The sequence below is a fragment of the Aythya fuligula genome, chromosome 1 (genome assembly GCF_009819795.1).
Source record: "Aythya fuligula isolate bAytFul2 chromosome 1, bAytFul2.pri, whole genome shotgun sequence".
Lineage (NCBI taxonomy): Eukaryota > Metazoa > Chordata > Aves > Anseriformes > Anatidae > Aythya > Aythya fuligula.
In genome coordinates, this window is record NC_045559.1 from 163,422,032 (window position 1) to 163,445,933 (window position 23,902).

At 35.5% G+C, this 23,902-nt stretch overlaps 1 protein-coding gene across 2 annotated transcripts in view; it reads right to left on the reverse strand.

Annotated features, from left to right (window-relative positions):
• The window catches only part of LMO7 (LIM domain 7), a 129,059-nt gene that overhangs the window by 18,476 nt on the left and 86,681 nt on the right, over positions 1 to 23,902 (reverse strand). Inside the window, exons 9-23 of one of the 2 annotated variants that reach the window (XM_032198950.1) lie at positions 22,797 to 23,049; positions 22,039 to 22,338; positions 21,414 to 21,704; positions 20,968 to 21,168; positions 19,814 to 20,530; positions 18,339 to 18,368; positions 15,521 to 15,638; positions 14,356 to 14,498; positions 12,577 to 12,997; positions 11,476 to 11,796; positions 8,447 to 8,561; positions 3,976 to 4,137; positions 2,381 to 2,565; positions 1,669 to 1,729; positions 570 to 626 (exon numbers count right to left, since the gene is read on the reverse strand). In XM_032198950.1, coding sequence (XP_032054841.1) covers positions 570 to 626; positions 1,669 to 1,729; positions 2,381 to 2,565; positions 3,976 to 4,137; positions 8,447 to 8,561; positions 11,476 to 11,796; positions 12,577 to 12,997; positions 14,356 to 14,498; positions 15,521 to 15,638; positions 18,339 to 18,368; positions 19,814 to 20,530; positions 20,968 to 21,168; positions 21,414 to 21,704; positions 22,039 to 22,338; positions 22,797 to 23,011 — 3,337 coding nt within the window. In that variant the 5' untranslated portion in view covers positions 23,012 to 23,049. Of the gene's footprint in view, positions 1 to 374; positions 417 to 569; positions 627 to 1,668; positions 1,730 to 2,380; positions 2,566 to 3,975; positions 4,138 to 8,446; positions 8,562 to 11,475; positions 11,797 to 12,576; positions 13,025 to 14,355; positions 14,499 to 15,520; positions 15,639 to 18,338; positions 18,369 to 19,813; positions 20,531 to 20,967; positions 21,169 to 21,413; positions 21,705 to 22,038; positions 22,339 to 22,796; positions 23,050 to 23,902 lie in introns of both variants that reach the window. The other variant, XM_032198957.1, reaches the window with a different exon arrangement.

The window sequence follows — 23,902 nt, forward strand, 5'->3', positions numbered from 1 at the left end:
ATTTATTTTTGCCTTTAAAAGCTAGCAGATTCAATTCAAAATTTGTATTGGTCTTCTCAGGATCTAGTGACTTCACCACATAGTAGAAGACCAGCCACTACTGTTTTCCATTGATTTAGAATGTATAGAGAGCTGCAATTCAAAATAATAAAATGCTTTACTCTGAATTTAACAGCTGTTTGAACTCTGCAATAAGCTTCTACTGGAATGTTCAACATTATTTTGTTTTGTAGGTAGCAGTAAACCTGAACAGCAAGTGCTATCCCTCTTACTCCTATCCAGTGGAGAAAAAAAAAAAAAAAAAAAAAAAAAAGGAATATGAACAATACAAAAGATTTAAATAGCTATAGATAGAACACACAAAGACCCATTACCACAAAGGTAGACCCATGAATTGTAAGAATAACCTGATGACCCTGGGGAAAGAAGGGAAATGAATTATGTTGCTTTGTCATAACTGCAGCAAACAATGCTGAAGAGGCAGAGTACCCAGCACCAGACTTGTTAAGAAGAGTGTGCAACAGGAACAATTTCATGGAAGTACATGAAATGTTAGCTCTTTGGTTTACCTTGTTCAAAAAATTGTGACCGTCTTTTTAAGTTTTTCAAAGAAATTGGTTCAGATGCTATTTGAAAGATACAAAGAATACAGACAAGTCAATGAGGTGCTGTTTTGTTTTTCTTTCAAATGACTATCACCACTGGATAACAAAAGTTTGTTACACCTCCAGTCTACAGACATGTCACAAAAAAAAAAAAAAGCCACTGAAATAAAGGAAAACCTAATGTTTCATAGTAATAAATACAGTTTTTAGTAGGTTACATCATATACTGATTAGTATTTAATTTTATCACTGACACTGTTCAACTTTAACAGTACAAGCATCACACTCGGACTCAGATTCTTCCTGTCTAATCTCAGCCACCTTGACTGAGATGCCAAATTAGGCTAAGGAGTCTAATCACCATTTAACGTCATCAGAAAGGCATCTCCAGAGGACTACTTATCTCTTGGGGGATACTTTTGTATATCACCAGGCACATGCAAGATAAAATGAAATACAGAGCTCCCATTTAAGGCTTACTGTTCCATTTGGAAGTGTAAATACCTGGTTTCTCTCACTGTCATCAAGTAAGATAATAATTGTTCATAGCATCATAAATAATTATTGTTCATACCAGAACAATCAATATCAATTTGTCAGGAACACAACTAAAAGTAGTAACAAAAAAACAACCACAGCTTCCTCCCTAAACGTCACAACTAAAACAGAAAAGAAAATGGATACTCTCTACATTTTTTTCTTGGGCAGTGAAATAAACTGATACTCATACTGATCCAGTCTCCACACAATTCAGTAGCAATTATAACAAATTCCGCACCTCCTCTTTCTCTTTCATCCCTACTCTACATTAAGTTTACAACCACTAATGCTGAGACAGGGGATTTGTCACTGCTTTGTTGTCAGTTCTCCAACTGTTTAGCACATCAAGGAAGCAAACTACACCCAGTTTGGATGCAATTAGATCTCTGTGATACCTGTCTAGTTTTTAGTTCATTAAGGTCTCACTTAGCCCACTATATAAAGCTTGAAATAATTACAGGTTTAGTATCTGTGCTTGTTCCAAACCCATACAATTAGAAGATGAAAAGCAATGGTAGTTTACCTCTTTGTTCATTAGATCCAAGGTCTCCTTGCATTCCATTTATCAACTTTGTTTCCGTACCCTAAAAAATAAGAGATACAGGACTCAAATTCATTAGACTTGTGGAAGTTGATCCAATTAAACTTCTCCCTGATAGGAACTGTGTATCATGAAACATTTGATTTCAAAATATTAGAAATTCCACAGGAGGATATGAAAACTAACTAAAACTTCTTGAGTATATTATATGATAAAATGACTGGAGGCATTTGTGGGGATCAGTAACAGGCTGTGAATTGGTAGCTGAAGTAAAAAACATTAGTTTGCAAGAAAATGCCAGGAGACAAGACCTTCCTATTTCAGCTCCTGGGCAGGCAGGTTGGGAGATATTTGCAGGAAATTTGAAAGAACATAACTGCTGTTGCTTTGGACTGTAACATTCATTTACACTAATGATGGAGGTTATATGCTTTTCTAAAGAATAAGCAATGTACACATCTCAGCTAATGCACAGTCTTTAAATATTTTAATATTTTTCATAGTCTTTAGAGCACCGTATATATCGTACTACCTAGTTATATCTCCATATTTGCAGTAACCTTTATGTTCCTAAAAATAAGCAATGCAAGATAAGAAAAAGATTTTTTCTTCCTCTCCATCCTTCCCCTTATCAAGGCAATCAATTTTCACTTCTCCTCCCCAACATCCCACAACTGTTCAAAAACATACTCACAGAACTCTGAAGACTGCTGGAGAATTCTCTTTTTGATGATATGGCTGAAACATTTGAAACACTTTCTCCGGAAGTTGCATCAATCCATTTATTTTCAGATGTACCTATAATGTTGGTACCCATACTGGTGAGATTGAGGATTTTATGCCTTACATGTGGCAGGGAAGGCTGGTCTTTGCCCCAGTCTTTTGGTATGTGGAGATCAAGAAATTAACGTAGACAGTAACGTCAAAGAACAGAACAACACTTAGCGAAAACACATTAAAATAACACAAGAGACACATAAAGAACAAAGATGGAGAGACGCAAATCAGGTAGAATTTGTGGAGACAGGATAAGGGGCTTTTACGAGCAGACCGCCTTCCCCAAAAATACAAGTGTTAGTCAGAAGCCACAAGTTTGCCAGGTATTTTGCTAACACGGACTATAGCAGCTCAACATTAAAGAGTAATTAGTATTAATTGAAAACTATTTCATCAGCATTAGTAACGATCAAGAATTCTTTCAACTTTACTCACACAAGGTAATATTTCAATCACACACTATTCAGGGAAGTGTCATTTTCACATCCAAGATACTCAGGAAACACATAGGGCAACAATAAAAAAAAAAAAAAAAAAAGGAGGGGTAGTCTGAACTAGAAAAAAAATTATGAGGGGAAGAAAAAATCAAAATCCTCGCTCAGCCTCCATGATTCTCCCCATCCCCAATTCCCTACAGTTTATTCAATGAACTCTCCAATAGATTTTCACTTTTCATTTTTGCTAGGTCCTGTAGAAATCATGATTTGTTTTGTGTCTCTTCCCCAATCAATTATATTCCTTTTTTTTTTTTCCCATTTGCCGTTAAATTTTTCTACCCAGTATCCCACTAAAATAACGTTTTGTCATTATACTCTCAAATAAGTCACTGATCACTCTCCCAATTCTGTAAAAGTTATTTCATGATTTTGAAAGGGTATCCTGATCAGACCCATGGCAAGCCCAGAGACTGAACAAGGCCTTCAGCTGGGATGGAAATCCTCACTAGCTAGAATAGGTACTACCATTCTGTTGAGATTACAGCATCACAATATTTGGGTAAATGTTTAAAATCATAGTAGAGAAGAGTTATATCAGCCACAAGCTCATACACCAGCAAAAACCCTTCATGAAGGTAAACAGGCAAGATTCTCCTTTACTGAAGAAAGGAGCTGCTGCTGTTTCAGGGACAGAGGCTCCAAACTTGACTATCTTCTAGAGACTAGCCCCTCTTTGTTTTTGTGGTATGGCAAGAAATGAACATTTTATATTTCCTTGTGTGTTGGTTGTACATTTTATTTGTTCATTCAGCTGTGTGTTCTGTTAAAAGCAGGCCAGAGCACCAGACAGAGGTAAGTTCAATGTTTAGTAGACTTGCTTACCACAACATTTCTAATGCACAAGGAGTTAAAAAAGCCAAGCTGTGTTAAAATGCAACAGACATTAGCAAACTACTTAGCTCAGATACATGTTACTTCTGTAAGGGTAATAAGGACTCTCAGCTGTCAGGTACAGCAGAGAGGAAGCTTATTTGCCTTACAGAGCATACTGTATCTGCCCTATGAAACAACTCACCATTCTTTCCATATCGTCTAACATCCATGACCAGGTTTCCAGTTTCTAGTGCTCTGTTGATGGCTTCTTCCCACTGACTATAGTCCATATGTGAAACCTTTGTGCCGTTGATAGCAATGATCTCATCATCTACATGCAGCTGAGAAAATTTTGCAGGGCTACCTGCAGAAAACAGAAGGAAAAAAAAATATCTTTTAACAGTTATTTATTTTTAACCACAGCTGTTACTGAGGGAATAAAGTAACAATTCATACATAGAAATGCTTATTAGTGGATATTCAGAAAGTCTTGAAAAAAAATGACAGTACTGTGAATATAAGGTCAGTAAAATCAGTTAATATTAGAGTAGCATTGAACTTCGAAACATAAAAATGACAAACGTTAGTCTTTGGGGTTTGCAAGCATCCACATTTAATAAACAGGCTCTGGTTAGCCCTCTTCTGCCTTTCTGAAAGAGACAGGCAGCACCACAGTGTCTGTAGCCAACAATTAGCTGAAGTTCAGACAATGTTTGGGTAATCCTCCTATTTGCCCAAAGATATACTCCATTTAGTTAATTCCAGTATAAGATGACTTCCTCATTCTTATTTACATTTTATGGGCTCTATTGATAAGAATATGCTGTTATGTTGTTTTGCTAACAATATTTTATAGCTCTGAGTTGAGTGGCAATTGGTCTCACTCAAGGTATTGCTAGGTGCTGTCCTGTTAGAGTTCTCTGAATTGTATTTATTTTACCAGTGCCTACAAATCAATTAAGAGTAAATTTTATTGCCATTTGGACTTTGGATTTTAATGATATTTTGCAAGACAGGCTGCACTTTATACTCTTTTTCACTTATTACTATGTGCTGGCTGGTGATCTAAGCAGCCTAAGGACAGAGTGCCTACAGGACTAGGACTAGTGAGTGGCCCCTCCTCCCCACACACTTTTTTAATTCAGAAAATGGATGAGTTGAGAAGCTCAAACTTCCTTACATATAATTTTATGAATTATATCTGAATTGTTCTTCCATTAAGAGTAATTCCCTTAGCAGAACAACCACATTTTCACTTTCTTTTTTCTAAAGATTGCAAAAATAAATCCTTATGTTAATAACATCAAACAAATCTGAATTACACAACAGAAACGTTTTCCAGATTAAGTCGAGAAATGCACACATCTTTTTTAAAATATACCAAGGACAATGTTATATTTCATTATCGTAAACAGATGTGGACAAACATGACAGAAGAATTTAGACATCATATGCTTCATTCTAACCTTCTGATTCACTAGAACAATGCTGTTACAAGTCCGGATCTAAGGATTCGGATAGTTCTTAAATTTCCTGGAATGCCAGTAAATTAAGAAACAAAGAAGAGCTATGCTTCCTATATTATACCAAGCAGTGATCCTTCGCGTTCACAAAAAAATGACACTACCATGTTGGAAGAGCACAGATTCATATTCTGTTTTTCTGCATTCCTAAAATATGGACTGATATTCCATTAGAAGTTACCAGCAAAACTTTTAAAACACACTAAATACTTTTAAGTAATGTTAAAAAGAAGAAACAAACAAACAACAACAAAAATACATGAGTTTTCATTTGGAGGAAGAAAGCATGGGCAACAGTTAAACTGAAAAAAAAAAAAAAAAGCACCTCCTTAGAGCTAGGAAGATGTCAAAGAATTAATAGATTTGAAAGTCAAATCGAATGTACCATCAACAACACTATCAAAGTTACTAATATTGAAGTCACTACTTGCAACATTTTATAAACGTTTGTAAGTGTCTGATGTGACAGTAAGATTTTTTGTACCATATAGTTTGAACACATACATGGAACTTTATACTCATTGTACAGAGAATGCTACAGACTCAGAGACACTGGAACTGTTTTGTGTTGTGACAAGATGAGCACTAGGAACCAAGCGGTGGTCATTTTACTCAAATAATTCAGTTGGGATGACATTCAGCTCAAAGAAATACCTCTAGGTTACCAACTCACGTTTTAGGAAAGGAAGGAATTTTAAGATGGCATAGTTCTTCCCATATCACCAGAAAAATATATGCAGACCACATCACAACCATTCAGATTTGAACAAACAGCAGTGGTCTCCAAATTGCAAATGTACTTAACACGTTCAGGAAAAATTACACTGCACAATTTTTGTCATGTAACTTTGCTGGCTAGCCTTCCTACGCTGCCTTTGCAGTCTGTGAATGAAAGGGCTTCTCAGGAGTGCAAACTAAACCACCTATATTGACTGGGATTTTGCTCTAATTCAACCTTAGAGAAGTCTGCAGAGATTAGCTGGCTGTTCAGGTTCCTAGAGCTGTATGGTGCCAAACATCTTCCTTGAAGTCCTCCAAAAGCATAGAACTTAATGATAATTTCTTGTCATGGGTATAGAGGATTTAGCTTAAATTACATTTAAAAATATAAAAAAAGAAAAAAAAAAAGAAAAAACACAGTATGGCTGTTTTACATAAATTTCACTGAAGGTAGAGGATTTTTTCTTAGCCCTCTCAAAAGGAGACCAAACAAACAAAAGAAAACCGACAAATGCAAAATAATATTTCTCACTCATTTTCCATCCACATTTATTTCTCTCTAACCTACCCTCACCTGTTGTTACTACAGCAAATACCCACTTGTACTTTTAGAAAATAATTAAAACATGTAGGAAGTGGAACAAATTTACTTCATCTTACATGCCTGTGAGTGTTCAGTCACACACCTGTATATTCCTACATCAATGCAATCTCAAAAATCAATTGCAAATGGGGCAACATATGGCAGGTGAACACAGTACAGTGGTTATAAATGGAGACATGGAATGTTCTGACACGGATATATAGGAAGAAGTTTCTCCAAGAGGAGAAATACATTAGAGTAGATGGCACAGAGAAGCTGTGTAGTCTCCATCCTTGGTCTCAAAACCAACTACGTAAGGCCTTGAGCTCTGGTATGAATTCAGTTCTGACACTTCTTTGAGCAGTGGATTGCTCTACGTCCCAAGGACCCCTTCCAGTCTGAATTGTCCTATATCTTATTTTTAAAAATAGAAAACAACATTCAGTAGCCCTCAGCTGAAGGCATATCTAACTCTTCAATGAGCTGTCTATCTCCTTCATCTTTCATTCCTTTAAAGGAACCTATAGCTATCACATAAGGACACAAGTCAATTACTGAAAAAGATGTTAAACGTGCTAGAAATAAGAATACCAATATATAAGCCACCAAAACCTCGTCATTTTGTCTTTATTCTTTGCATCCTTCATTGTGAGAATGGTAATACAGCATAACCCAGGTAACAGCTACAAGGCAATGACTTTCTTGCCTACAGATCCAAGGCACAGAGTTCATTTGGAACTTTGTGAACGACAATTAGAAACACCCGGTATCCCCAGGTTTCTCATTTACAGCTGGCAGTGCAGAAAGACAGTCCTTTGCCCCCCAGTAACAAAGTTAAACCAGAAGCCTAGCAACAGATTAAGTAAATTAAGTTATTCTTCACACAAACTAATTATTAATGGTCATAATCTAGTTATGAAAAGTACTCAGCTACAATGAAGAGAGCTATAAATTGACTTTAAAACAAAAATCAAGGCTGCCACGTAAGTACAGTTAAATGGTATATTTTCCTCTCTGGAAAGACTAATGAAGGGCTAACTAAAAGAGGAATTTCCAGTTATTACTCTTTTCTCAAAATAAACTCATATTTGATGTAAGAAAGGGGACAATATATATCATATTAAATATAATCAAGTATTTCTGACAATGTGAGGGATCACTGTTCAGAGAATAGGTACTACATGCGATTTACTTATTGATTTTGCACTTTTAGTTTTTGTTTTTTACTCAAGAAAACTGAGCTTGTTCTCTGCAGGAGACTATTAAAGCTTAGAAATGCTTATATATGCTTTATTGAGGAAAAGCAATAGTTTTTGTGTTGAAATATTAACACATCTGAAAAAAACGCACTGGTAATCAACTAAGAAATTGCAATTGCCTAAAAATATTAACTGTCTCCAAAAATACAAGAGACTAAGAAAGGTAAAATCAAAGTAAAAATATGAATGTCTAACAAAGTTTGAATTCATGTTTTATAAACACATGAACTCCTTTAAAATAAGGTGAAGGGAACAACCTCGATGTCAAAAATCTGCATGTACGCTTTACTATTGTCCTGTACGAGAGTTGATAAACCCTTGACTAATCATATTTATAGTTTTTCAGTAGTCATAGGAACATTCTTGATTAGGAAAATGCTTTTTAGTATTTCCGAATTAAATCCATTTAAAGAGATTATAATTCACAGAAATACAATAGTAAACAAAATATTATTTTTTCAGTTGTCTACCTGATTATTATTATTATTTTTAATATTCCCAATAACCTTTATGGTAAATATCTTACTTTAGAAGCCTCTGCAAACTAGATACAAGAACAAAAGTTTGTACACTTAAATGCACATTTACCTTCTTCGACTGTTTGTACAAAGGCCCCTGATGAAGTCCAATTTGTTGTAAACCCGAAGTTGCGACTGTGGCCAGGTCTCTGGTTTACATTGATTCTCAATTCACTGTACTGTTCCTGAAAAATAAAACATGACACTACAGTATCTGGTATCACGGGAATCTAAATGAGGGAAAGTTTATCCACTAAATAAGCAAGGCTACTCACAATGTGCACTGTAATCATCTATTATTAGCATCACCAACAAAGGAAGCAGCATTGAACTTTGTTAACTAACTAGTTTGTTTTATATTCAAAGGCGTGTTTTCAGTGTACTTTTATATTTTGGCTATACATATAACATACTTAGCCATGCATTTTTTCTAATTTAAATATTTCATGAAGTGATGCTACAAGATGTAAGGTGTTTGAGGAAACAAACCCTAAATGGGTCATCATGGACAGCCTTGTGAATTTGTAAAATCCAGTGCCTCCTGACCAAACATCATTCAAAAAGGAACATGAAGAAAAACAGCAACAACAAAACAAATAACTAATTCAATCTTACTTTTTCTTCCACATACTACAAAAGTCATCATCAGTTTCCTTTGCAGGCTCAATGCTGCAACTAGGTTTTCTTGGGTGAACAATCACGTTTTCTGTTTTGTGGAAATACTACTAGTTTCCTATGTATTTTGTAATGGAGGCCTTAGATAAAAACAATCCCAAAATTAGCTAGAATCTAGATTTTCCATTCTAGAAGGCTTTCAAAATCAGAATGAAACCCAACATTTACGTTTTAAACTACAGAAATATTTGACTTGGAATGCATTTTGGAACACCTGCTTTCAATCTCACAATATATTATAAACATGTGGTGCACACATTAACATTCTAATGTGAACTCATTAAAAAACAATTAAAATACTCAAATGCATGTTATTCACTTCATTATAATGGAATTGATACTGTTATAAAAGGAAAAAATAAGAGACTTCTGTCAAACACTTGAAATAGATATATTCCAGTAATGTTGCATGGAGGAAACCCTGCATGCTTATATGTGCACTAAACATACATCTACATTTTAGCTCCCCAGCAAACCAGTGCTCTGAAGGGTGGGATTCATTTTCCCTAACTGCAAATATTTACAAATTCAGGTATGTAAGCCAATTCCCCAGAACTCCTATCCTGGTCAAAGAACACAATGAGCTGCTTTACAAGTAGAAGTAGGTAGCTGGCTTCTCAGGGCAGGAAGCAGCCAGAGGAGTCTTTAGCAGTACCCAGGCATTGGGCCAAGAGGACAACAGTATTGCAAGGGAGCATCCCTTTATTTCTCCCTGTGTTACAAGGACATGTTCCTGATGAAACTCTCCCAGTCACAGCCCATGGTAGAAACTAAAACAGATCCTTAGTTGAAATATTTTCCACACTGAAACAGACTTTTTTCTATTCATCCCACCTCCTTAGGTGAGTAACAGTACTTTAAAAGTTATTCTACTAATAGGTTAGCACATACATAGAAAGCTTCTGAATTTGCTTGTGTTCCTGGAAATCACAATCATCAGTATTTTTTATTTCCACCATCCCAAACCAATTATTTTTTAAACCTACCTAGTGAGAGGAGTAATGCAATTTTGTACCTGTCTAAATTACGAAGCTCAGTGTAGTCTCCAAAACATTTAGTACTGTACAAATCTGGTGTTATTACTGTGATGACTAGTGAACTATCAATTGGTCAGCTCTGATGATTTACAAACATATCAAATAGAACTTGCATTCTTTAAATTATAGTTTGTTTGATGGACCACACAAGTGATATTTTTTATTATTTAAACACTTTCCTCATTTACAAGCAGGACAGTTTATAACTTGGTGACCAATTAGAGAAAAATAGAATCTAGTATTCTTTGCTCTCATTTGGCTCACCTGAAGGGAAACAAAGGACCTATATCTAATCTAATTTCACTAATTAGAATAGCAGCTTCTCTGCCTGTTTTTGCTACAATACAGAAAAAGGATCATAATTTCTTTGCTTATACAATGATCACAGTTTCAAAAAGTTATAATAATTTCATTGCAATAGCTAAGGAGTTATAAGCAGTATTAAACTGAAATGTGTTACTTTTTCACAGGTGATTAGGAAGAAGAATGAATCAAAATTACTGAATACATAAAAAAGATGGTGTGTGAAGTGATTTCATTTATCAGCATCCAAAGATTTTTTTTATTGTCTTCACTCAAGCTACTGACAACTAACTTGTACAGCAGTGTCAGGAATGCAAAGTATTCACCTTTTAACTTGTCAAGGAGTATAAACCACGTCATTACATATTGCAGAAAGGTGGTGGCAGTTAAAGCTATTGCTACTCATTTTTTACATGTGAAACATGAAATAAATTGAAAGAAATAGCACTTGATGTATTTTTCCAAGGTGCTGAAAAAACACTCAAAAAACAGCTTCTGGATAAGCACATACACAAGAAGATGGTAATTTCTTTTTAAATTCATTAGTATGAATACAAAGTAGAATAACTTCAAGTACATAATTACAAAACCCAAAAAGGCTTAAGCCACAACTAATGGAAAAAAGGATATTGTGATATTAATGTATAAGGTTGACATTTGAAAAACTGATCTTTATTTTCCACCAGCAATTTAAAAGTGCAAATGAATGCTACAGCAGCTCAGAACATTCATCTAATTGACATTCCTGATTGTACACACAAAGTGCTGATTGGGAGAATACCAGAAGAAACACCAAATTAAATATTTACAGTATCTACTTTGAATTTGATTTCTAAATAAAAGCACGAGAGAGAGAGAGAGAGAGAAAGAGAGAGGACTCAAAGATCCATATATACATTCTTTCCTAATGCTCTCTTTCCCCAGAATTAAATCAAACACAATAGGAGTTCTTCAAGTTGATTTCTTACCACTAAGGAATACGTCTATGAGGTCTTGCATGGGATTATTTATTTATTTATTTATTTATTTGTTGACTCTGCTGCAGCATGCAGTTACACTAAGCAGTTATGACTTCCACACTTACCAAGGATTTTGAATCCTCATGCTCTGGCAGACTCACATTTTCTGCAGAAGATGCAAGTGAAACAGAATCAGGAGGAGAGCAATATTCTTGTTTCAGAATACTGCCTCTGGCATCTTGGTCTTGGGGTTTTACAGGTAATGTCAAATTAGGAGTAGGTGTTGTCTTAATACCTTTTTCCTCCTCATTCTCCTCACCTCTACTTACAAGTACACTGATAGAGAGAGAGTATGAAGAGTCTGGGAGTGAAAATGAACTGCTAGTTAAAGTTTGAGTTCTTTTAGCTTTTTCCACTTCTCCATTGTATTTCTGGGTATCATCCATCTAGGACAAAAATAAAAGTTTGGTAAATATGTGCTTTAAAAAAATCCTTTATCTTTCAGCAGCTTAAATATTTAACAAAGTACTCCTCCCTTTCATGCAGCTTCTAGTCACTGTACCCATTACTAATTACCCACTAAAAAAAAAAGCAGCAAGACTTTTTCCTTAAAATACTTGCAGAATATATAGTATAGACTCATTAAGATAAATTTGTTAAAATGATCTGCTTAGAAAAATTTGCATGCTTCTCCTTTAAAAACTTGAGCCAGATAGGGATTTACGAAAAAGCTACGAAAATCTATGTAATTATGGAAAAAACAATTTCTGTGTTTCAGTGCTTTACTGAGCAGGCAAATTCTAGGCTGGAGTAAAGCTTTAATTTCAAGCTCAGCAAAGCAGAAGAAATTTATATCACCTGAAAATTTGTCTTTAACAATTATGTTAAATTAGCTTCAAACAGTTACATCAAAGACAGGTTTTCTCTCTTCAGAGACAGATTTTTTTTTCATTTTTAATGTAAAATTTAATTTTAATTTAAAATTTTATTCTTCTCCTTTTGTAATAAGGAGGCATTAAAGATGATAAAGATGATTCTACAAAAAAAAAATTAGACATTTCTACAAATGCCTTTAAATATAGAAACACAAAAATCTTACATGACAGAATCACTTGCTGTATTAATGCAGCCTTCATCAAACAAAAAGAACATTTAAGCTCTACTGTTCACCCAGCTATACGAGACACCAAACGTTTATAAACTTCAGGAACTAAAGAGAATTTTACCGTGAGTGACCGTGGAAGAGAGGAGATTCCTCTTGAGTGGACACCAAAAGGTCTTGGTGTAACCACGGATGTTAACCTGGAGGTATCGGTTTTCTGGTAACTTCTAGGGAGAGAAGCTGAAACCTGAGCTGACCCAGTTTGAGCATTCACTGAGTAGCGCGTAGACAAAAGAGACGAGCTCTGCTCTTCTGCCAGGCTCTTTGAGGGAGCAGGAGCTTCACGTGTGGCATAATTCTCCTGCTTTGGCAGATGATCCTTGCTCCTTTCAGCAGCAGACAGGCTTTTGCTGTCTTTAGTGCTATAGGAGCTTTCTTCTTCCAAAAGGTAATTTTTCACCACTGACCGTGTAGAAGGTTCTTTTTCTTCAGTAAACACATCATCGTTCAGTGAATACGTCCATCTGTGTTCATATTTTCTCTGCCTGTAGGAGTCTTGATCTCTATCCTCCCTATGGGGACAGACCTTATTAAAATCCCAAAGTGAACAGACAAACGGGTGCACCCTAGGTGTTTTAACTACTGATTTTTCAAGGCAGAGCATAAACTGAGAAACACACTTCTGGTAAGTAAAAAAAATGAAATCACTTAAAATATATTAAAATATTAGTATTTTCAAGTCCACCTCCCCACCCACCCCTACTCCATCTGAACACTCAGGCATACTACTGCCACGTTATCAGGTTGCCACCATGACAGACACCATCTCTCTGCCAAGAAAATGATACAGCTATTCAAGTTACATATCCTCAGAATTTCAGATTTCATTGAGGAAAGAAGGTGAGGAAGGTAGTCACACAACATTGCCTAAACTGTATATTCTCTTGATGTTTCTACTCTCTGAAAGTACTATACTGTACTTCAGATAACAAATGACAGGGTGCCTTGAAATTTAGATTTATTTCTTTATTTTGGGATTAATTCCCTTGTCAAAAAGAAACCACCATAGGGATAGATAATCCTTAACATATGTATTATAATTTTTTTATTTTTATTTATTTATTTTTTATTTTTTTTTTAAGATGTTGCCAATACTGGACATTCAATAAAATTTGAATCCATATTTGTCTTAAAGTTGTTGTCCTCACAAATACGTCAAAAAATACTCAAAACATTATGTTTTGAGACCTACTTAAATTTCATTTATAAATACATGCCATATGCATATTCCCTTCTTCACCTCAGCCATATACATTTAAACTTAAAAACAAACTTAAAAAAAAATGATTGTCATCAGGAGATATGGTACCGCACTACTCTATCGAAACTTGACTCTCCAGAGGGAAGTTTTTTCTGTAAATACCCAGAGGAACAATAGGGGATACAAAGGAAATAAAGTAGAAGTTGACCGTTCTGTGATATACACAAAAATTCTGACTGTATTTATCCACTGTGGTCAAGAGAACAGCAAATTCAGTGTTAGAGGAAAGAAATAGTTAAGTTGATCCAAGAATAAAAGAGGCAGTTAACTGGCTTAATTCTCTATTGTTTTAACCTCTTTAAATTGGATACAAATACTGACTTTGCAGTACATTTCTTCATGGTTTGAATAAAACATTTACAGAGCCAAACTGTTTATCATTCTATGAAAACAATGTATTAGCAGATCATATTCTGCCCTTTAATTGCCTAGATTTTTACTCTAGAATTTGGAACTAAAATTGTTGATATTTCTGAAAAATCAATTGCAACTTGCCAGTAACAACTGCTCAAGGGAACTAAAAGGGAACTAAAATACTCAAGTTTAAGTTCCACAATTTAAGACTCCCATTAGGGTCATTACCTTTCCTGCTCCATTTCTTTCAGGGACTTGCTGCTCCTATCAGAAACCTCAGAGGCTCTCCTTTCTATTTCTTCTCTTTCTTCTTTTTTCTTTTGCAATTCTGAAGTGAAGCTCTTTCTACGATTCTTCCATTTTGCTAGATCCTACAAGAATCACGAGAACAAACAGAATGAGATTTTTTCAAGACCTTGCATGTCTACAGAGGCATCCTATCTCAAGCAATCTGATGCCTTGATTTTACTTGCATGTCTGCATCAAGGCCACATTTTCATGCACCTTCCCCCAAGTGCTTTTATTTTCGCCCCTTGACATTTTCAATTATTAATAATAGTTCACACAATGACAGATAGTTGAAAACAAATGTAAATGGCATGTGAATTTCTTTGTTGCAGGCTTTGGTGTTTTTTTTTTTTTTTTCCTTCCCTCAAATCACCAGTATGTTAGACTGATATATTAACTTGAGAATAAACACGCCTTAAAGTCTAAATTGAAAACATAAGAGATCAACTTCTATGCTTTGTTTATTTCTGTAAAACCACAATGTGAACTGGCAATCTTCTCCATGAAATACCAGAGCTGGGTTAAGAGAACTATTGAATATTGGAACTTCTATGAACTGCTTGCTTGGTGTTCTGTTGTTAATTTCAGCCTCTTGTTGGTAATCATTGCCAATCATAGATTTTAATTTAAAAAAAGTCTTCACATAACCTTATAATGCTGTGCAAAGTTATCATATCACTTTACAAGCTGAATTTAAGACAGAATTATTGGGAGATATGAGCCTCAAGAATTTGCACAAGGAAATATTTCCTCCTCTTTTCCCAAAGGATCAAATTCTCAGACATTCCAATCACTTCACAAACAATATCCACAAATCTCAGGCATGTCAAATTGTGCCCCAACTTTTATGTTCAGAGAACTCATGCCTAAAGGCTTTACTGTGACACCACAACAATACATACAAACCATATAAAAATATTAAAAATAATTACAGTTGACTTAGACATCCTCCAAAACACTAGTAGTTGCATGGAATGCATAATTTTAAAGCATGATGCCATAAATTGCTGCACATATGCCAAAAGCCAGTTTTCTAGGGGCACTGAACATTTGCAGCACCTTGCCCTTTATCTGGGCATGTCAGGAGGAGTAAAAAAGTATTTACTTCTTGCCACTTCAGATCTTGTTCTTGCAGCTGTTCTTTTATCCTTTGAAGTTCTTCATAACGGATTTTGCGCATCGATTGCAGCTCCTCTGCACTGACATCATTCAAAGATTTACTCCTAGAAAGAAAAAGACTACTCAGCTTCATCATATCTTAGCCATTTGTGCAAGTGAAACCTTCAACAGAGATTTATATTAGTACAACTGAATGTTCTTAAATGTTATTTCAAACAGAGCAGGAAACATATGGGCAGCTGAATGAGCAAGCCTTGGATGGGACCTAGTGCCAGCACTGAAGTCAGTAGTTGCATATTTGGGCAAATAAAATCAGGTTAATTGAATAACCAGCTCCTCCTGCAGCAGCTCCATGCTGATGATTCACATTCAACTCCTCATGTCTACTACTTCTGTTTAATTTTTTTACTCCATTTATTGACCTTGCCTGTTTCTTTTATATAAAAGCCATTGTGTGTCCCCCCTCAAATCCAAACTCCAATTATTTCACTTTTTCTCTCCAGCAACAGCCTCAGAATCACCTCCTATATTTTTCTTCCTTAGGCCTATTCTAAAATCAAGTTAGTTATCAATGCACATTTCTAAAAGATAAAAGTGATTTACTGCTAAATACTCAGTTCAATCATGTTATGGACCTCGCTAGTCTATATCACTCCTTTCCGAAGTCTTCCTGACACTTTCAGTTCAAGCTAGGATTGCTAACAGTCATCCTCTTGCTAATTTCTTCTATATATCAACAAGTTTTTCCATTAACTCCTACTCACTTGTTCACTGTAATCTCAATTCCTCAGAATACACTTTACATGTCTCCCCCTCCCCTTTAATTCTATTCCTGTTATTTTCTCCTTTATTCATCCATATTGCAGTCTATTTAAGCATAACAGAACTTTTAGCTTGGGTATAGAACAGGATCAATCTGAGCAGGAGTCTTAAGCCTGTTAGGCATCAAGCAACACGCAGATTTTTGGTGTTGTAATAACACACTTTGTAATGTTTGGTACCATGATAAAGGAAAGCTAGGCTTCTGATTTATTATTATTATTATTATTTTTTCACAAAATGCTTTCATTTTTATTTATTTGTATAAAATTTAAGTGATGGAGTTCTAGCAGGACTTGAAACCATAATGCTTCTCTGGTATGACAGAAAATTAGGTTAAAAACAAAAGTGATTCAGCACAAGGCCTTGCTCTAATCTCTTACATACCAAGAGCTCTGAACTAACAAACCAGTCTCTTTCACTTCCTCCCAAGAGGCCCGACTTACTTACATTGGTAACATAAGACTTTGGACTTCAGCCTCTGGAAAAAAAGGCCAGGGCATTAACTCATTATTCCTGTTTGCTTGTTTATTTTCTGAATGGGAAGAATGCCACATTTAACAAAAATCTTACAGACATTATTGCAGAAACTCTTTTTCTTGTGTAGCTCTCCTTTCTTCCTTTTTTTTTTTTTTTATTTTTTTTTTTTTAATTGGCTAAGTTATATCACATGTAGAAAGGATTTTGAGTTAGCATCAAAACCATTCCAGATTCACTAAAGGAAACGTACATGATGGTTTCCTTTTCTTTCTCTCGAGTTTCTATATTTGCTAGGAAAATCTAGACCTAAATACAATATACCCTAAGAAAGGATATATTCACATATTCATACCAGCAAATAATATGTTAAATTCTAATCTTAATTAAAAAAATAAAATAAAAAAATAACTTGTGACTCAAGCCTCCTGAGTTTCCCTCCACTAACATCCAGAGCCTTCAGACACATTTCTTGCTTCTCCTAGCAGCATTTGTTCATTTACCAGATTTTGGCTCAGGGTGAAAAAAAAAGAATATATAAATACAAGTATATGTTCATATACATATGTTTACTTGCTGTTTCCCTCTTTGGAAAATAGAGAGCACCATGCACAACCAAGTACTTAATATGCCATCACACAGTAAATATTTCTCTGAGCCAGTAAGTTGTAAACAAGGCTACATAAGTTAACATGGCACTAACCAGTTTACTACTGAGGATTCAATAACTAGAAGTCCAAAAACTAACCATAAAGTGTTCAAAAAGCTCATCGATGTTAAGAGAAACTACAGGTGAATAACCTCAAGAACACACTTTTCATTTATTTATGTATTTACTTTGGTTCAACTACCACCTTTTAAGAAGTATGTGCCTCCTTTAAAAAAAAAAAAAAAGAAAAAAGAAAAAGAAAGTTAAGTAAAATAATTCTTTAAGTCCACTACCATCAGAATCAAAATATAATATGTGAAGTAATAAATGCCAGGCCAAATGGATCTGACATTCATTTAAACTACCAGTGAAATGTATTAACTTGTATATTTTATTCTGAGAGTTATTTGATACTGTATTACAACCTGCCCTATTTGAAAATGACAGATTTTTCAGTCATTTCCATGGTACATATGCGTGTCATTAACCATTTTCAGAATTTTTATTGTGCAGTCTTTAAAATGAAATATTTACTAATCCTGCTTTACATTTCTGAATGTTTTAGAGCCTGATCTAAATACAGAACTCCAAATACTTCAGCTGGAATAAAATATCAGAGCTGACTTTCAAAATGCCTGATAACCATAACTGATATAATCCTAGATGCCAGAGAGGACTTTTGCCAGATGCATAGCTTTTAGTGTCTTACATTTGTTATGTAAATTGCTCAAGCACAAAACAACAAAGCAGCATGCACAAGTTGCTTTGAGCACAAGTTTTTAGCTGCTATGCATGCATGAAAATTTAAACAAGAGGCAAAAATAGTGTTATGATCTTTCAAGCTTTTACAAAAACTTACCCTTGCTCATCAGAAAGCTTTTGAAACAGTCTGAGAAATTAGAAATCACAAAAAAAAAAAAAAAAAAAAAAGAGAGAAAGATTCAGTATCTTGCTTGATATTCATAACAACATTCATACGATCAGTACACCAGCACTCTCACTAAGTGAATGGGAAACTGTGAAAGCTTGAGGACGAGACAGCACGGAGTAGCACATCAGTGATCTGACACAAGTCAGAAGCACATCAGGACTTGCATGATGTGTAAGTCAGGCAGAAAACTGACAAAACAAGGCTGCCTGTAAGTTTCCAATGCTTCCAATTTAGAAATACTGCATGAATAGAGCCTTGTTTTAGTTCTGCATCACTTATTCCAGTGCTGTTAAACAGCACGCTTGGAAGATACTCATTTCAAGAAATGAAAATGAAGGCCAACTTGAATCCCAAAAAGAAGGCTTACGAAGGCTGTTTTCTAGTTTCCTTGTTAATTCAACCACTCCTAATGCTAAATGCAAGTAATACATGGAATGGATAAATCTAAAGGGTATGTACAACTTTACACATTAAGTGAAGAACCAAATACACTCAGCGTGATTCAAGAGGATTTTTAGTGTTCTTGAATATGAGCATTTTATTCTATTAATTCTGAAAATGTGAAATCTTTTCAAGCACTTCAGAAATATTCCTCAGTGAAGCTTGCATTTTGTTAACAGCATTAAGCTTAAAAATTAAATGTAATGACATCAAAGGTTCAACTGGAACATAGAAGTGTCTTAGTCACAAATTAAAGATGCACAGCTGGTAGAACTGCAACTTGCAATGCCGTATTTTCAGAGCCAAAAAAACATACAAAACTCCACTCTCCCACAGTAAGTACAAAACCTACAGGAGAGCTAGGAAGTGGTTAAAAAAAAAGACTTCAGTCACAGAAGAAAAACTTTGGGTATACCAGGAAAAGATGAGTATTAATTAGGACTGTATGAAATATGAAAGCAAGGAAAACTGCTGGTAGAATAAATATGTCACAGTAGAATTTAAAATCATATGGACACACACCTTGCATGCACCATAACTTTAGATAGGCAAAAAAGAGCACTAATATCTTTTCAGTCATGAAATCATCTCATAATAGTGGCAAGTCATTTTACAAACAAGCATTTTTAAACTTAGGTGCAAGCAATAACTGCAGAATGCACATCTCTAGAATTTGTTATTAAAGCATTCATGTCTTGAAATTTATATAAAACTGCGTCTGAAGGAATGATTACATATTTTCTCCAAAATTGCAACCTAAAACTAAAAAACATCATAATTTTTGTTGAAAATATGGTATTGCAGTCATGAGCTTCTAATGAAAGCAAATAAAAAGCCTGTCCAGGACGACACAAACAAATTGCAGATTTGCACTCTACGAATGGTTCAGCACAAGATGATGCTTTTCTGAATGGAAACAGTTCAATTAGCTCAAGCACAATCCGTGCAGGACACAACCTGACCTCTCCACCATCTGACGCTTCTTGTGTCTAACTTTGCTGGCCTCTCTGATTGCTTCCCACTTTTTCCAGTCTTCTTCACTGCACGGACCTGGGATAAAATTTACTGGCTGTGCATTGCTTCCCACTTTCCAAGATTCAATCTTGCGTGTCAGCATGTCGTCCTTCTTATGTCGGGAAGACGGTGACAACACTCTGCCATTGCTCTTTCTGTCTTCTGGTGTTGCACTCTTTTCAAGTAAACATAGAAATTTGGACCGTATTTCCTCAGGAAGACTCCAAGGATCAGGAAAGAGTGCAGGGTGATACTTGTCTGGAGCACCTGATAAAGGCACCTCTTTTTTCTGAGAGAGGATTTTACGAAAAATCATGTCATCCTTTTCCAAATCTGGAATTACAGTTTGGCCTTCTCTAGGCTGCAGAATTATTTCACCCTCTATAAGAGGCTCTTGCTCAGAGAATTTTTTAAAATACTGGGGGTCTTGGAGAACAACTTGATTCATATGGAAAGCCCCAGTTTTGCGAACAAATAAGTCATCATTTTCTAAATCTGGATACAGATATACATTTTCATTGTCGCCTTGGTCACATCCTGGTATAAAGGAAATATTCCTTCTACATTTTATGAGCCTAGGACCAGAAGAAGGATCAACTTTGGTCTTCGTTTCAGAAGACAAGTAGTCAGAGTATTTTTGCAGGGCCTGAAGTAATGAAAACTGACTGAAGCATATAAAACAAAAGGAGGGAAGTAAAATATCATTAACTAAAAAAATACAAGCAGATCACAACGTATTCAGATATATGCTTGTTTTAGATTTGCAGTATTCCAAGCAGTACAGCTACACCATTTGGCATTCACCACCACTAACCAGAACACAGCACACGTCAACCAATGTAAAGGTAACATGACTTACTGACCTGCTCAGAAACCGCACACTTGCATGCTCACACACAAAGCCTATGCAGCACGTTATGCTTTCACATTTACATCTTTCATAAGACCACCATCAACTTATGACTATATTTAAAAAAATAAAATTGTAATAGTAACAAAAAAGCGCAACATCACAGGATGCAGTTTAATTTCATTTAGCTGTTGCACGTCCAGCCATTTCTTTCTGATGCAGCAAGAGTACAGCTCATGCAGCAGTATCAACCTGGGCTGGTCAGAAGCCTCCAAGATTTTTCCTTCTGTAATCTGTGTCAATGAGCTTCCCACATACTCAGCAGTTGGCTTATAGCTTTGATCCCTTCTGCAACTGCTGTTCCATTCGAAACTTGGTCTTGGTTGGTTAGCAACAATAGCAGAGCTTTGTTTATAAGCATATCCCTCATCCTCAGAATCCGATTTCTTTCTACTGTGCATAAGCACGAAGAATAAACAGAGGGAAAGAAAAAAAAGTGTATGCATTGAGTAAAATGTATAGCATTGAGAGCGGAACAATTGTAATGAAAGAGTACTTCAATATTTTTTTTCCTCAAGAAAACATATATCCTGCTGCTACGCAGGCAAAAATTAAAAATATTTTTAAAAAAGTCACAAAACAACACTTTTAAGGTTTTGCACACACGAGAGAAACAGGGGCATGCATAAAAAACGCACCTGAACCCTTGAATCTCTTTATACCATGGTTTGAAAGAGGATTTCCTGATTTTTTTCCATAGTAATTCTTCTTCTGGAGTCCAAAACTTAGGAAGAAATTTGTCAAAAGCAACTACTGTATTTGACGCTGAAGAATTTAGCTTGCGAAAATAGAGATCATCTTTTTCAATGTTTGGGATGCCTATTTCTTCTTCCTCGTCCTCATCAAAATACCCAGATAATTCTGAAGAAATGTTAACTCTTGGTTTGTTTTCCACTTTAGTATCCAACTGCCTCTGTCTCCTCTGGTTACTGTTCAAAATACCCAATCAGTTAAGATATTTTAGGAGCAACTTGACAAAGAATGCAAAAATACATGCTTTTTGGCTCAGGAGTTCAACCTCATGAATGAAGCAAATTAGTTCTCAATTCCACCACTGCAGCACCAGAAATAATAACAAAAAAAGTTAAATTGTTATATCAGCATCCTATCACCTCTGACAAAAATATAAGGTTTGACAGAAAAGGCATAGTAATTTATCATCTCTGTTAAAATGCTGATTAGAATGCTAACTTTATGAAGTTATTTATGGACTGCAATTTAGGTAATACAATAGTTACTCGATCTTGGATTAGTATCTCTGACCTCAGTGGTTTAAGCATTGCAGCTAGTGGACCAGCTGGATCATTTTCTTGTGAGCAAGATTTAGAAGAGTCATTGCGCAACATGAAATGATGTCCAGGTGCAGCAGAGCTTACAGGGCTCTTTTTGACTAGAAATCTACGTTTTGCTAAGTCATCCATAACCACGTCGGGCAGCCTTCTTTCATCTTCTGAATCAGAGCCACTGTCATACTCATAGATCATCTGGAGGGAAGCTGGATTTGTGAGCCCACACTCTGCTCTGCTATTTTGGCAGGAAGCTACGGGATTCCTTTCATGTCCACTGAGGTTGACCAAAACAGGAACAGAATGAAGACAGTGAAGTCACGAAGGTTATGACAAAACACAAGAATTGCCCACTATTCTCAAGTATGTAAACTAAGAAGTTGGACAACAGAAATTCATCAGTGTATTTTAGAAAGCTTTAACAAGAAACTAAAGCTGTACATCTAACTCGTTCAAGACTTCACTTAAGACCACTTAAATCCCATGTGAAGTTTGATGAGCCTCAACACATTACTCAAAAACCAGAAAACCAGTTATGTGGAACAAAGCCAAACAAATTAAAGAACAACAGGAAAAAATAAAATAAAAATTAAAGACCTGAACATCAACCACCCTCCCCTTAAAACATTGAATACTTTACTTTTAATTACAGCAACAGCAGCTTTTCTTAAGTTCATGAAGAAAACATTTGTTAAAATGATAAATCAAGGTCTGCTTTACTACATACACCAGTACCTTGAAAATGTTCCATCTGACTCTGTGTAGACAGGACTTGCCCAGCTCCTCCTATTGTCCTCATTCTTCTCAGTCCTTTTCTTCCTTAAGGGTGCTGGCATATACGTTGGCTGCTTGTTTTTGTTGGGTAAGAAGCGATTGAAGTCAGTAGTAGGTTTTGGTTCAATCACAGAAATCCTTCGGTAAGACCTGTCATCTTTATGGGAGTCACGCATTTTGAAAGGCAGTTCTGAGTCTGTGTCACTATCACAACCTTAGAAGAAATGGGAAAAAACATTAATTTTCTAGATACAAATTTCCAGCTAGAAGTTACACTGAAATATCCCCAAATCACTTTAACTCCATGTTTGGCATGTGTCTGCTGCAAACTTGTTGAGCTACTGATGGGTCAGTATAAGATATATTTTTAGAAGTTTGTTGTGAAGCTGTAATAAGGTCCATTAAGCTGAATTTGGTTTGTATGCTCATGCTACATTCATTCCATTCTTTCACCATCACTGTTGCCTGCAGGAAACAATGCTAGCCTCTAGACTGAAGAAGTAAAACAGCAGAGAAGTTCTTAATTAAAAGCGTATTTGCCACTCAGGTTTACTAAGAAAGCCAAGATATTAGCAAATGGTATAAAATATGCTCATCTCAGCAGATTAACACCCATTAGAAGCCCTGGGTAGGTTGCATAGGTAGCATGGCTAGATGTTGCTTTGCTCAGAAGAGATATGCTCCATGTGGCTTTGGCCCAATGATTTTATGTTACACATGGTACAAAATACAAACGCTCATTTTTTTCTTTTTAATATAACTTTAAACTACAAGTTCATATTGCATTTTACAACTGGGAGAAGAATAAAAGATTACAGATGTCAGGATCTAACATCATAGATTTTCTTCTTGTTACCTTTCTTCCCATGACAAACTAAAATATCAAAAATAACTACCATTCTGATTTTAATGTAGGTGGGAAAAATCCTACTTACATTTAATATTCACAAATAGAATGAAAACAGAGAGGTTTGATATATCCATACTAGGAACTAGGCAAGAAAATTATGCAACTGCTGCAGTTTTATGTGATTCCATTCAGATCTGAAGTCTTGCATTCACCCTCC